At 38.0% G+C, this 15381-nt stretch overlaps 1 protein-coding gene across 3 annotated transcripts in view; it reads left to right on the top strand.

The window, feature by feature from the left end:
- PDK3 (pyruvate dehydrogenase kinase 3) overlaps positions 1-15381 on the top strand; it is a 55064-nt gene that overhangs the window by 19825 nt on the left and 19858 nt on the right. Inside the window, exons 2-3 of one of the 3 annotated variants that reach the window (XM_080375848.1) lie at positions 1447-1588; positions 9725-9796. In XM_080375848.1, coding sequence (XP_080231974.1) covers positions 1447-1588; positions 9725-9796 — 214 coding nt within the window. Of the gene's footprint in view, positions 1-1446; positions 1589-2013; positions 2055-9724; positions 9797-15381 lie in introns of those variants that run through there. The other 2 variants (XM_080375850.1, XM_080375849.1) reach the window with 2 other exon arrangements.

Here is a 15381-nt window from a genome sequence, read left to right as displayed (position 1 = left end):
GGATTTAACAATCCACTGATGATACCTAAATAAGTAAGAAAAAAGGGAAACCTTAATCCTTTGTGCATATTCCCCCAAGCTTGTGTTACAGTTTTGGAACTAATCCATCAATGCATGTTACCTATGCAAAGAAGGTGAAAACTGTGCTGTTCAGCTGATTATAATGGAATGGTCTTAAAAAGTATCACCTTGATTGTGCTGGTTGCATTGTATTTGAGTCTTTCAGATTGCAGATCTCAGTGATTATGTGCCTAGCAGTGCTTTTAACGCTTTCTGGTTTGCTTGAACATAATTCATAACTCTTGTATTATACTTTCACTCACAAATTTTGCAGGCAGTTGTACTGGTTATCATCACAAAAGGCATTTGCTGTCTTTCTAGACAAAAGCAGAATACTGACTGTTTACGAGCAAAACACTGGGTTTTTTGTTCGTGTTTTAAATTTACCTGAATTTTTTTAGAAATTAGTTATGGTGGGGAGTTCCCCCACTTGTGAAACATTGCAAAATACAAAAAAGTGTGCCAGGTCTGATCTTCCAATGAAACTATCTGGGCAAGAGTCTTAACATCTTATACTTTAAAGTTGTTGTAGTTAAAGTTTTACAGATATTTCCAGTAACTAGTTTAGCTTAAGAATGCTATTAGTCATGTCAGTCTTCTGGTTCGTGTAGGGTGACTGCAGAGAATTACCATGATTACTAGGTCCACAGCAAATTACTGTTATCTTATTGGATCCCTTTTACTTGCTTTCTGACTGGGTTTTTAAAATTTTATTTTTTTTTAAATACTGTGCTGGATAAAAACCTATTTTAAAAGTGAACGTCCAAGATAATGTCAGCTGCAGCTCTTCAAATGGGAATGTGACAAACACAGCACTTTCCTTCCAGGTAGTGACTATGTTGTAGGCTGGTCCTAGGAGGGATGATGACCTTTGTTTTTTCCAGGTGCTGCTGAAATGTTTAGCTATTTAGTAGGTTTGAAGAGCTTGTGATGTGAAACATCAGCCAGCTGTTGCCATTCTATTTTGTCCCTTTATTTTCACTCCTTTACCCTCCATCATGTGTGTGGCACGGACTTTTTAAAAGCTCACTGTAGTAGAAGAGTCATACTGATAAAAGCTAGTATTTTGGGGTCTTATTTCCAGCTAATATCAAGTCTTTGGTATTTGAAAATTTTCATTTATAGGATGAGGGATTTTTATTTATAGGAGAGGATGAGATTACGTGAAATGAGGAAGAATGTCAGATTAAAGGGGTTAAGCTCTAGGAAGGTAACAGTATAATATGTGTCTTGGAAGTGAGAGGGAAGTGAACGTGAGTACTAAAAAAAAATTATTTTTTAGATTTTTATTTCCACAAGTGATTTTTTTTTTTAACCTTATAACACTGAGAAGTCTAAAGTTGATCTGCTGCAATGGGTATTTGTTTGTTTCCTTCCTTCTAACAGGTCGTGACAATGCATGTGAGAAGACTTCATACATGTTTCTGCGGAAGGAGCTTCCTGTGCGACTTGCTAACACCATGAGAGAAGTCAATTTGTTGCCTGATAACTTACTTAACAGGCCTTCAGTCGGGCTAGTACAGAGTTGGTAAGTTAAAAAAAAAAAAAGATTGAAAAATTGGTGTAGAACTAACACTGTATGTGTTGCTTTACTTGTACCTCAGCTTGAATTGTCTTGAACTGAAGCCTTTTTTCTGCCTGGAATTGTTTATAATGTGTTTCATGTCAAATGAAGTTCTGTTTTCTTCTGTCTAATGCTAAGTAATATGGGTCTTAGAGATAAGAATTTTTAAGTTAGTCTTGTAAGTTAGTAAAAGCACACTGTTGTCTCTCAGAATCAGACAGCAACTTCCAAGAGTGAGCTTTGTAAATACTCCGTACTGCATTGCACCTGTGACTTCTTGAAATAGCTGTTCTTTCTCCTTATTCTTCCTTTGTCAAAAACATGACAGAAAATTTAAACCCTGTCTGTTCTTCTCATTGCTGAATCTTTAAAAATATAACCTGGTATTCGGTGGAAGTTATGGAATGGGACAAAAATCTGTTGTCGTCCAGTAAGTAACATTCTCCATTGTAATCTTTTCCACAGTAATTAATTTCTAACCTACTTGCATGTTCAGTGAGGTTTGGAGACTGCTGCCTTGTATGTATTAAGGTCTAAAAAATCGTTGCACGTGGGGAAATGTATTATCTGCAGATACTTGATCCAAAAAGTTTTTTGTATACTGCAAAGGTATTTTTACATAAACTTTCCTTTGTGAATAACAGCTTATCAAACTGTAACAGCAACTAACGTTGTAGGCTTCTGTTAAGTTTAGTCATAGCCCTTAAGCCAAGAAATTCCATGCTGACTGTACATTTGACTGCTGGGTTTAGTCTTATTTATCAGGCTTCAGACTTAGAAAATACAAATTAGGATATGTGATATTGTGTACTCTGGTTTAAGTGTGTTTGTCTATGAAAGGTAATACTAGCTGTCTTGATGACCACTTCAAACATAGTGATTAAGTGCTTCAAATGAATGTAAGTGCTATGGAACCAGAGTAACAATCACTTTGTGATTAAGTGGCAGCTTGTGAGGTTTGAAGGCGTGTATCATCTGTGTGATGTTATCGGAAGCTGTTATGCCAAATAGGAAAGAGTGGATAATATACAGGCATTCTAGGCTTTTCTAATCTGCATGACTCATGAAGCTGTCTTTAGTGAAATATGGACAAATATATGGATGAAGAAAATGAAGTAATTTTTCTGTAGTGACTCTGCAGTGTAATTCTTTTACTCCCAGTGTATGTTCTGTGGCATATGCTTCTGCCCTGCTAATACAGAATTGAGCAACATTTGGATCATTTCTGGAAAAGGAACTGAATGGGGTGTTAAGAGTGGATGCCCCCTTCAGAATTTTTGCTCAGAGGTTTGAGGACTCATGGGATGACTTTTATGGCTACAGTAGCTCCTACTAATGAAAAAAAAATTATCACTTGAGTGTATTAGTGCAAATCACATTATCATATAAAATATACAATTTGGACAGGTAATGTCAACAGTCATTATATACTCTCACAGCTGTAGACTGATGGTTTTCTGTTAAAATGGGCCAAAATACCAGACTTTAACATGATGAAGTTATTCAAGTGGGCAGCCAGCCCAGAGGTGGAAGTTTGAAATTGTTTGTAGTAGTGTTCTTTTAATTCTGATCCTCGGTAAACTAACAATTTTTGTGGAAAGGATTATCTTCCTGAGTTTATGTAAGAATGTTTTTGTGATCCTGTGTCAGAAGTAACAAAAGTAACTGTAGTTTTCGTGATTATGGATGTGGACTTTGAAGAGTTTATTTCTTATTTTTCTGTTTAGAGGTTTTTAATTCCTTTTTAAAAAACATTTACGTGTAGATTGTAAGTCTTAGTGATATGCTGGTGATGAGCCTTGGGCAAAATTCACTGTATCAGCTTCTAAAAAGGCCAAAATAAAAGAGTTTAACTTCAGCGTGAATGATCTTGAGTGTTATGCAGCTATGCTGCTAGCAGGTTTTGAAGCGTATTTGTAATGTCTTAACCTAGTTTAGACATATCTAGAGAGATTTATTACTTTTATGCAGTAGAATAAATACAAACTTAGCTGTTCAGCTGTTTTGTGAACCTGTAAAATGAGGAAACCTCTTACTGACACACTTGTTTGATACTTCAGGTAAAATTTTTTCAGATCGGATTTCATGATCCTTTATTCTTACTATGCCATAGGTTGAAGAAGCTTGACAGTTTGTTATTATGCAAAAAAAATTCTGATGTTAATTTGCCAAAAGTGAGCAAAGACGTAGTTTAATGCATTATTCACCTTTGATCTGTTTATTTGGTAATTTATGTAGTTGCCAGCGTATTTATGATTTATATAACACTACCACTGTGCACTAAAAGCCTGTTTTTATGTGTATTTGGTGCAACTCCAAATTAGCTAGAGCTTTAAAATTTGAAATCCTAGTCTATTTCTTAATGCCAAAAAATGCAAAAAGCTCCTTATCTTTAAAGTAGGTTTGATTAAACTTTTAAATTAGGGTGCACAGTGGCTCTATAAATAGATGGAACTTAGGTGTGGTGGATAAGAAAAAAAGTAACCCCAGGCTGTATGGCATGGATCCTTTCCCATCAATCCTCTATCCAGCCAGACAGTGACATTCTGGATTGCATGATTTTTCTTAGTCCCTTATAGGTCCCTTGGGAAGCAACTTCATCTTGTTACTTCTGAGAATATGCTCCCTGCTGCAGACAATCCTTGTTCTCCTCATGGTTCTCTAATCCATCTTCATGGTCATGCTGTAGGCACTTTGCTTCCTGTACCGTGCTTCTGGACTGCACTGTGCTGCCTAACAGATCTTATGTCTGATTGCTTGATTGCTCTCAGGAAAGGTGCATTATTTTTTTTTCCTCCTTCCTTTGTGGGTTACTTAGCCTGATGTGTGCAGCAGTGAAGATGGGCAAGCCAGCTCTCCTGGCTACTTAGCTACAGGGTTTTTTTGTGTTGTTTTGGGTTTGTTGGTGGGGGTTTTTTGCTACTTAGCTACAGTTTTCTGAATAAAGCTGGCATTACCCAGAGAATGAACTATGAACAAAAAAAAATAAGTTTTGAATTTCAGTCTGTGTGAATGTAAAACATTGGTTCTGTCCCAATCCCAAGCTGGTAACTTAGTTTGTGTGTGTTTTGCATGGAGTAGCAAGGGAAGGAATGAAGGGAATCAAAATAATAACACAGTATGTTCTGGATGTGAACTGCAGTGATTCCAAATAACAGACAGATCCACAACCAGTGTTGTTTATTATTAATTAATTAATGGGTATAAGTAATGGGTAACTTCCTAGTTTCAAGGAAGTGGGCCTTTTTTTAGGTCAGCTTTGAGAGGGCACTCTCTAGCTAAGGTACACTTGCAGGTAGAGTATTGAACATGTGGCAGAACTGCATAATAAAGCTTATCGTAACTAATGTGATGCATGAGGGAAAATAGTTACAATAAAACCTTATAATGGTTTAAGGTCAGAACTTGAAAAATATCTGTGAGTGTGAAGTTTGCACAATATGCCACTCAGTCATGTGTAAAATTCACATTTTAATTAATCCTGACCAAATTTCTGTATTTTCTTTAGTACTTCTCTCTAGAAAAGGCTATACATTTCCATTTATCTCCTTGGAAAGACCCATTAGAGAAGTCAGTACAGTTTGGGGATTAATAATGGGTTTTTCCTCTCTTTTTTTTTGTGTTCAGACTATGCTAACAAGATTGTGCTACCATGGAGATATGTTTATCCTTTCAGTGCTTTGGTGTTAGATTCTAAAGGAAAATCTTACTGAAATACACATAGGGAAAAAGCAAAGGTATATTGCATGAGTTAGGAAAATCCGGAGTTGACATTATGTGCACTTACAGTGGGTTTTTTTGTATGAAATGTGCCATTCTAGAATTACTACATTTGGCAGACTAACAAGAATTCAATCTACCTGGCAGTAATTAACAAAGGAACATGGCTAAACAGAGCTTGAAACCAAAGAGCTTGCCCAATAAATTGTAGTGTATTGTGATAAAAAATTAAAAGGCAGCAGATTTGAAGGGCATAGGCTTTGACTTCTGCTTTTGATGAGTCATTGAAGACAGCAAATTATAACTGACATTCTCTTCATCATCTGTGCTGGAGTTTCATTTGTAGATTTGTGTCCTGTATAGTTGTATTCATTTATTAATAATATAGCAAGTCATCCATTATTCTGGTACTTCTCTCCTTTATTCTAGCTGGCTGGTAATTGTGTGTGAATTGTCTTGCTTTTCAGTGCTTGATAAATCCTGTAGTTACTACCTTCATTTTTCCATATCTATGGTGGATATCCATATCCACCCACAGTTCAGAGGAAAATTCAAGGAAACTGATGAACTGTGTGAAAGGAGAGTCACCTTTTCTGCACAACACTAGCTATTACAGGAGTGAACTGCATTTCTAACTGGTCACCGTTAGGCAGATTGTAATGGTGGTGGTTAAGGCAATGTTGTGATTTTTTTATTACAGCTAAACAGAGTTACAAATTCTCTTTTAAACAATTTTTTACTTATTTTCTTTAATTTTGAGCTGTTCGGGGGGGGGGGGGGGGGGGAATGAATTTTGTGTAAAACCTGGAAATCACAACTGGATAAAAGAAAAAGACATAACAGCATTTATGGCTCTGAGTTTTTATTTAGAGACTTGGGATAATATACAGGGTATTACAACATCCCAAGTTGGGTGATGTACAGTGGTAGTAGGCATTGGACAGTGGGTTAGATTTGTTTGATATAAGGTTACTTTTTTCTAGCTTCATTTAGTCAAAGGGATTGGAAAAAATAGAAAAAGTGATGGAAGACATTTCAGTGACTTAGATTTGAAGTTAATTGTTTCTCTGAGCTGGTCCCTCTAACTTGCTGGGTACAGTGTTTGTGCTAATGAACTTGGCTTCTGATGTCAATTTATTTTAGAATCAGGAGGAGACATCTAAATATTGTTGGTAACTAAAAGAAAAGTTTCTGTTTCTGTAGTTTCTTCATCACCACAAATCAAGAGAAATTACTTTTGTAAATTTCCTTAGAGCATTTAGTTTGTGTAATTGTCCTTTGTTTCAGAAAATCTCTCTTCCTCATTGGTGCTATATTAAACCTGCAGCATAATGGCCTCAGAAGTTGTTCCACCTGCTGGTTGTGCTGAAAGTTTGGCAGTTTTTTTCTGGTTGAGACCTGCTTTAGTCTTTTTCTGACTGAGACAGTTTTCTGCACAATTTATTCCAGCATTAGATGAGTGAAACACTTGGCTTGCCCCTGCCTGATACTTGAGTGGTAAAGTGCTGATCCTTCAACACAGGAGTTTGTGATGTTTGATTCTAGCGGTCGCAGTCTTAGGATTAATGTCCCAATAAACTAACAGAGTACAAATCCCAGTACAGCATACCAGTCATGGTAGGCAACCAATGAAATCTGCACAGCACAAAAATCGGGCATTGAGTACCTTCAGTACCAGAAATACTCATTGCAGTTTTATACTCAGCATCAGCACAGAACTGCTAATGTTAAGAGATTTTTGTTAGGAGGTCTGTAGTAAAAAGCACCTGCTGTGTCGCTTCAAGTGTGGTGGTTGTCCTGGATCTTCAGAAAGAGGACTTTCATAATATTATATGATGAGAGATAGGTGTGAGCAGCTTCCTGTTAACTTCCTCTGACTGCCACGAGAGAAGCTGTCATGACACAGGTTTATTGAAGCGTCTTTCATATGGGAAGTGTTTGAGTGTGCTGAATATCTCCATAGAGATATCCAGCAAGCTGTCTGGACTGCTCAATCTGAAGAAGAGAAGGCTTGGCTGGCAGGGAGCAGATATTAACAGTGTGTATAAATGTCTCATGGGAGAGAATGAATGTGAGGGAGGCAGACTTTTTAGCAGTGCTCAGTGACAGGACAAAAGGCAATGAATACAAATTAAAGCACATGAAATTCTATCTGAATGTAAGAAAAAACTTCTTTACAGTGAGAGTGATCAAACACCACAAGAAGGTTGCCCAGAGACGCTGTGGAATATCCATTTGTAGAGATGTTCAAAACCCAAATGGACACGGTCCTGGACAGCCTGCTCTAGCTGACCCAGCTTGAGCAGGGAGGAGGTTGGACTAGATGATTTCAAGAGATCTTTTTCAGCTTAAATGATTCTGTTCAGAGAATAAGGCAGCTTTTTCCAGTGAGAATTAATAAAAGGGGACTGTGTGCAAGGACACATCCTCAAAGGAGATTACTTTTCATTTGCTCTTTTAGAAACTTAGTTCCTGCTCCAGCTGACGGTCCTGATGATTCTTCGTCTGCCTTGCTATCCTCCAGGTTGTGTGTACTGTCCCTGCATGGTTAGAACTGCTTCAGTATCTGTTAGATGTTGCACTTTTCAGGAACTCATCTTCAGTGGATAGTGAACCGTGGCTCCTTAAGTTACTGCCTGTTCCTGAAGTGACCATAGGCAATTTCTTGAATTCTTGGAAGCATGGTGTGATGGTTGTTCTAAACTACTACTATCTCTTAGCAGTGTAAAAGAATGTGTTTTAAAATAAGTAGTACTGGAGACATCAGCTACTTCCCAAACTTGTAACTGGCAAACATTTGGGGGATTTCTGTAGTCATTCCTGAGGGCTGCAGGAGGGCAAAAACATACAGAGAGACAGAAGCTAGTGTTACTGTGCTAACCATGTTGAAAACGTCAGTCTCCCTGGAGAAATGTCACAGTGACCTGTGATGGCTGCAATTGAAGTGGGGGGTGGAGTAGCAGCATGTGGTTCTGGAGGGAGTCATGCAGACAGCAGTGCTGTCTGAAGTTTTGCTGTAGTTGGAAGATGTAGGGTGAAGTTTAATAGCCTGCTTAAGCTGATCTTAACACAGAACTGCTACCAAAAGAATTTTTGTTATAATGTGGAGTTGCCCAAGCTTCAGTGACTTGGGTCAGTCTCGTAGGCACTGAGCTTATGCATGGACAGTTCTGTTGAGCTGACCTAATGGATTGCTGCTACTGCAGAGGGAGAGGCAGGGTATTCGGTTTGCTTTTTCCTTAGGTAGGCTTTCTGGTTATCTTTTCTCTCCTGTGCTGGCTTTAGCTGGTTAGACCTTTCAATTAGTTGCTTTCATGTACCAAAAAGGTTGGTTGGTTGGTTTTTTTTCACCATTGCAGGGAGTTGTAGCTGTTGACAGACATCTGATTAGCATTGATTTTATCATAGTGTAAATGGCAGTGCTTAACCAGGAGTGAAGGGAGCCCAGAAGGGAGGAGAATGACAGATCCTTTTGGTGACATTCAAACCCTACCTTTTATGTGTGTGTGATTGAGACCTTGTGTGATTTACTTCAAGAATTACAATTCTGTAATCTGTAAAGCTATGTCTATACTGCTAAATGTACCTGCTGTGGGGGATACTACTTGGTCCTCAGGCCCAGTGACGTGCGGTGGTGGCATTTGTGCTGGTGTTGGGCTAGTTTCCTACAGAGCAGGCTGGCTGCGCTCTTGCTGAGTGCTGCTTCGCCTTACATCTTCTGTGTGTCCTGTGTGGTACCTCTGTGGCTCTAAGCCCGAGTTACTCTCTCATGTATACCAAACGTCTGAACTAGAGAGAGCTGTGTTGTGCAAGAGTGGTGTGTTTATGGAACCGAAGGTTGTCATGTGGCCTGAGGCACAGTGCGAGGAGATGTGGGAGTGTGTGAAGGGGAGTACTCTTCTGGAGTACTATGGTAGGACCAACTTGGTGCAGCCTTGTTATCGTGGCTCTTGGGCAGTGTTCCCTGGAGCTTTATTTTGGAAGGAAGGTTGGATTGCTATCTGACAAATTTGGGAGCAAACTGACATCAGTACAAAGTGGATGACCAGGAAATCAAGATCTAGGAATGAACTAAGTTACCTGAAATTACAGACCTACAGGAGGAGGGGGTTTGTTCCTGTTAACTTCAGCTTGATTTATATAGCAGTTTTCCTGAATTGTGGACTGCAAGGTTGTAAGTAATACTTTTTAACTCAATGTCATACATTGTAGTTGCTTTCTTTCCCTTCGTTGCAGTGTCTCACTTGATTTTAGTCTTTGCAGAGATCTGTGTACTATGCTTCTGTTGTTTAAAACAAGGTTGTAGTCTTAATCTTAAAAAAATCCTCAAAAGTAATTTAGGTTTAAGTATTTTAACTCCATCATTTTTGCTTATTTCAGGTACATGCAGAGTTTCCTTGAGCTTTTAGAATATGAAAATAAAAGTCCTGAGGATCCTCATGTTCTCGATGAGTGAGTAATTTGTTTTCTTCTGACAGTTCATTTGAAAATAATCTGTCTCAGAGAAGTGTGTTTGTACTATAGGGTAACAGTGACCTTATTTTTAAGGTAGAATTTGTTCATCGAAGGCCAGAGCTGTAATCTGGAGCAAAATATAGGAATCGGAGTGCATCTTAACAACATATTTTTGCACATATATAGTCTGATAGTTTATGAAATGTCATGAAATGCTTCTTCCAAGGCTGTATTAAGACAACATGCATGTGAGAATATACTTGCTTATCAAATACTTATGGCTAAAATGTCATTTTAGTATATACATTGAGCTTAGTACTCTGGTATGTAAAGTATATTAATGCATTCTTTGAATTTTTTCAGTTTAAAAACATTCAATGTGTCAGTCATTTTTTTTATCTAAAAGCTTTTTTAATGGACTTCAGTTATTGGTGTTCATCTACCTAATTGAATATTACTTAGGTTTTGAGAAGAAAGGAAAACTTACCCGATTTTCATCATCCACAAAATCATATTGTCACTAGAATGTTTCCTTGAAATTTGTATGCATAAAGTAGTACCCCTTCCCCCCCATGAGAGAACAACAGGTGCAATCTATGCATCAGACTTAAAAACAAAAAACCAACCCAAACTGTTCCCCACCCCCACTCTGAGGGCTGTGGTTACCCTGTACTGTATAGCAGTCAGCTTTGTTTCAGGAGATTACTTCTTGCAGGTTTTTTGTTCCATTTGTTAGTTTTCTTAGGGTAGCTTGTCTTTTAAACTTTAATTTCTTTTTAAGCTCTGCAAATCTTGTCTGATCAAGGAGACCTTTGTAGGAAGTGTTCCATAAAACATCTTGCAGCCCAACAAATACTCTTACTTGTGCAAGATGTGGCCTGTGCTGTGCAAACATGGTGTTTTGTCTGCAGTTAGTTTCAGATACTTAACCTAACACACCAGTTAATGTAAGGGTTTTATTAGGTAATGCATTTTAGATGTTACACTCTTTTGGTTATGGGCGTGTTATCTGAGATATTTGGTTTTTAAGTATCAAGCAACACATACAGGAGAAACTCAAGTGCGTGAGTACCAAATTCTCTGTGTGCCAGAACTGTTGAAGGAAGCCGTAAGGATTACAGACTGAGTGAATTGTAGTGCTGTTGAACAAGGGGAGAGTAACTATTTTCTCAGTATGAGTCCTAAGCTGGAATACTGTCTCCAGTTCTGGGTACTACCTATTAAGAAATTAAAACACATGTGGGCGGCATTGATGTGAAAGCAACAAGAATTAAAGACTTGGATAGTTTCACCTCTGAATAATGTTGAAGGCATTTGTTTAGACTGGCAAGAAGGTTCTAGTGGGAGACACTGGAAGTCAGTGTGCCAAAAAAAAGTTCCCTGTAATAAAGGATGATTGGTTGCTCTAAGTGAAGAAGTGAAAGAATAAAAAATGACTTGATTGTTACTAAAGTTGAGATTGTACGCAGGGCAAAAATTAAATTCTAATATTAGTGAGAACAGACTGAAAAAGACAATTTCAGAAGGCTTTACAGCTTCCCATCATAAAAGCTTTGAAGAATAGATGGCTTTTAGTGATGCTTTAGGCATGCTTATTCTGCAGTGGATAAAGTAGATGAACTTTTTGACTACCTCTAGCTGTTACATTTTGTGATTCTGAATTTACAGCCTGTTTGCTGATGGGACAAGGATTTGTGTTTGTGACTGGTTCAACAGTGAGTTTTCCTACTGCTTGACTTAGAAGAACATTTTGGGTGGGATTAAGTTACCGAAACTTAGGTGTCTGTTGCCTTTTGAGATGGCATAAACCATCCTATACATCTAAGTGAGCCTGGCAAGTGTAACTGGATCTGCAGGTGAAGGCAAGGTGGTTATGTAGCTTCTGGTACCATCTTGGATATTCTGTGCTTAGGTAACTGAATTTCAGCTTTTTTTATGGACTTCAGAGGTTCAAGGTGGATCATAATATGAACGTTTTTTAAAAGGTTGATGAATGGTTTTCTTGGAGACCTGTTTTTAGAGTCTGTTTGTAATTATCAGATTAATTACCTGATTCTGCCATATGGATAAACACATGTTCTTGATACTGTTTCATTGCAACTGGAAATACTGAGATGCTTTATATTAGTATGCTACACCAGATACTTGATGATGAACCAAATATTTACTCATTCAGTATAACTGTTAAAATCTTTGAAATCTTGCGATTATATGTACTTAATTACACATAATACAGTAATAAGGATTTTGAGAATTTTTGCTACCTACTGGGGTGAAGTCCAGCTAGGGACTTTGATAGTAAGAGTCATCTTTTTTACTGAGTTGGCCTGTGAGAAGAGACTAAAGAGATGTTACCCGATTAAAGAACAAATTTATTATTCTTGACAGTATTGGATGGGCTATCTAATATTAGAAAGTCAGACTTGCTTTCCTGCTCTTTGCATGTCATCTATTTCTAACTTTCTGAAGGCTATGGCATTTAGCTGGGTATTGAGCTGTAATTAGCTATTTTCTTAATATTCTTTGCAAGCTGTGTCTTTCAAAAATACTCTTAGCTATGTTCATATTTATCTTGTAATAACCCACAGATAAATCTAAGAAATTTCTCAACTCCTGTACCAGTATTCCAAGTTGCTGCTGTCTAGCCCTATCCTACCTTTATGCGTTACAGTCAGAGGAGAAATACTGTGAACTGTAGTAGTTAATGAACTACTTTTCAGTGGGAAAACCCCCATGTTTGAGTTCATTTATGTTTACATAACACTTCTATTCTTTTGTAATTGCATGTATCGTTTAATACAGAATTTGAGCCATTGTCTGGGACTGTGTGGGTAGTGTCGTTAGGGATGCATGAATAAGAATAGTACTTTGCTTCAACCAGATCGGTTTGTATAGAGGACATTGGAAGTTCACTCTTTAAGGTATGCCTGGTCCTTTCAACTAGAGCATTTCTTGTCCTACCAGCATCTGTATTGTATCTCTTTGAGTATCTTGCATACAGTAGCATGTGAAGAGGCGCGTGGAACTTGCTTCAGCTCTTCTGCTCAGCTGTCTCATTCCCACATTGAGCACACGGTAGAAGAGTGCATATTGCATACTAGTATTACAGATTATATACTTCATATTACAAAAGACTCAGTCTTGTGTCTTTTGGTTGTCTGTAGTGCCCATCCTTGTTAATGCCCTGTATGGTATCAGATGACTTAACTGTTTCATGATGTCTCCCATCTCTTCTTCCTTTAGCTTCATTAGTATCACAAAATGTGAGACTTGCCTGGATGGACATACTTCTGTCCCAGTACCAACCCAGCAACTTTTGTTTGGAGCTGAATGGGATGGCCACCTCAAGCACTCAAAAAACATGAAGACTTAGAGAGCAGTTGGTTTTGCAAAATTGAATGAGTGCTTTGGTGGTCTTTTTGTCAGCTGAGAAAGACTTCAGTTTCTGTTATGGCTAATCAAGGTAACAGTAGCACAAGAGAGAAGGGGAGCCAAAATGGTTTTTTAAAGAGGTTTGTTATCCACAGATGTGCTATATCATTGTTGGCAGTAGTTCTTCAATTTGTTGTCCAAAATGATGGAATAACTTTATCAGTTGAACATAAAACTGTCCCCTGACTATTTGTGTTATATCTTTGCTTGTCTGGGGAAACTTCTCTGGTATTCTTGGAATTCGGGCTTGCTTTCCGAGGAAACCATTTAATGTATCAGTCTTACAGGATTATAGATGTTATCCATGTACTGGCACAACTGTTCATGAAGCCATGCAGTGAAGCGAAGTGGGAAATTGATCTAGTAGAAAAGTAGGACACTTTCAGCCCTGTGATCCCCAAAGTGTTACACCACATGGCGTATGGTAACAGGCAGCAGTGCCAACAGAACAGGGAGGGTGAGTGGTTAGGAGTTCAGTGCAGAGACTAAACTACAGCTGGTGTTTTTCAGTGGCCCGACTTATTCTCTGCTCTTAGTGTATGAATTTGAGGACAGATATATGTTTGTATTACCTTTTTATGAATGTGGGACAAAATCCCTTTAAAGGGATTTCTTTTTGGTCTCAACGTTTCTGTGGTGAAGTGGTTCAGAGGTTTTTCAGTTTTTTTTATTACATCCTGTTGGCCAGCAGACCTTATGAGAACATAGTACAACAGTGCCATGTTACTGATACTGTCAGTAGTATGTGCATATGGCAAAAGATCAGGTTACTTTTGCATTTTTGATAACACAAATCTCTCCCTTCAAGCTGCAGAGTGGTCAGGTGGAAGTCTTTCTACAGTTCTGTCAAACAGTGTGATTGCAGAGCGTTAAGATAAGGTGTCCATACTTAGTACAGGGTGTAAGCTGGCAGAAGTGTTGGAAATTTCCCGTGATGTCAATATGCATCTGGATAAACACAGAGGCAGAAGTTGTTTTTCAAAAATTGATGGGTTTATAAAACATGCTGCTCACATGTGCTTTCAAAGAAGAATTATGCCACCCCCCTGTACCTGTGAGTTTCTTTGCTGATTTTTTTTCTTCATGGCACTCTTGTGGGAGGGTGTGTGTGGGAGTGTCCTGGAACTGAGCAACAAGTAGTAGGCTGCCAGTGTATCTAGAGATAACACACACAAGAAACTTAGTAAACAAGAAGTAACTTTTTCTGCAGCACTAAGATTAAAATAATGGTTCTGTTAGCAATTTAAAATAAATAAATATTGGAGTAGATTTGATTAAGAAGGTGCCCTTTAGTTACTTTCAAGTAATGTGAAATGCTGCTTCAGTTACTTTGCACTTCAAAAGTAGCTACACTTTCTAGTAGAGAAATCTTTCAGAGTGCAAACTGGTATCTGTCTTGTCTGGTGACTCTCAGCTACCTGCTAGTGGTGCTTTTAAAAGAGCAGCCAATCAAAAAAGCACACTGAATGTCTGTTGCATTTAAAAGGATTTTTTTCTTCAGTCTACTTGACACTTTCTTCTCTGTCTTCTTTCAGATAATACTATCAATAAGTCATAGCAAAAAATCCCTTTGTCTTTATATTGGCTTTCTTACGACTTCTTTTCTTGCACTGTGATGATAGATCAAACTCGAATAATATATACAATTATTAGGGAGTTAAATTATACCTTGTGTTGTGACATTCATTAGTTGTCTTTGCAGAAGCCTATAGACTTAATTTATTTAGTAGCAATGGTAATGCCTTAAATATTTTTTTCTTATACAGAAGCCACTGAAGCTCACTTGACTAAAATAGCTTCATGTTAATAATTCTCATCTGTCAAACCAACTGCATTATTTGTTCATTGTGGTTTTGAAGATGATATGCTGAATTTTGAAAAAACAGTCATTGCTAAATGAAATTTTCAGAGCTATTCTGGAGTATTCCCCTCCCAATCCAGCTAATCCCATGGGCATTAAAAAAATTCCTTGGTATGGTCTCCCACAGTCTGAGAACAGTAAAAGCTTTGTGTCTTTCAGGGGTGTGTGTGGCGGTGGTGGTGGTGGTAAGGAATGAGTAATAAGATCAAGGAAAGGTGTTTTGATTTCTGCCCTGCTGCTTTGAAATGTGCCTATGTACTTCATGTGTTTGGTCCTTTAGAAGCATCTG

Source organism: Falco punctatus (genome assembly GCF_963210335.1).
Source record: "Falco punctatus genome assembly, chromosome: 2".
Taxonomy (NCBI): domain Eukaryota; kingdom Metazoa; phylum Chordata; class Aves; order Falconiformes; family Falconidae; genus Falco; species Falco punctatus.
Note: the sequence above shows the minus strand (reverse complement) of the source record. Positions and strands in the feature narration are given on the sequence as shown.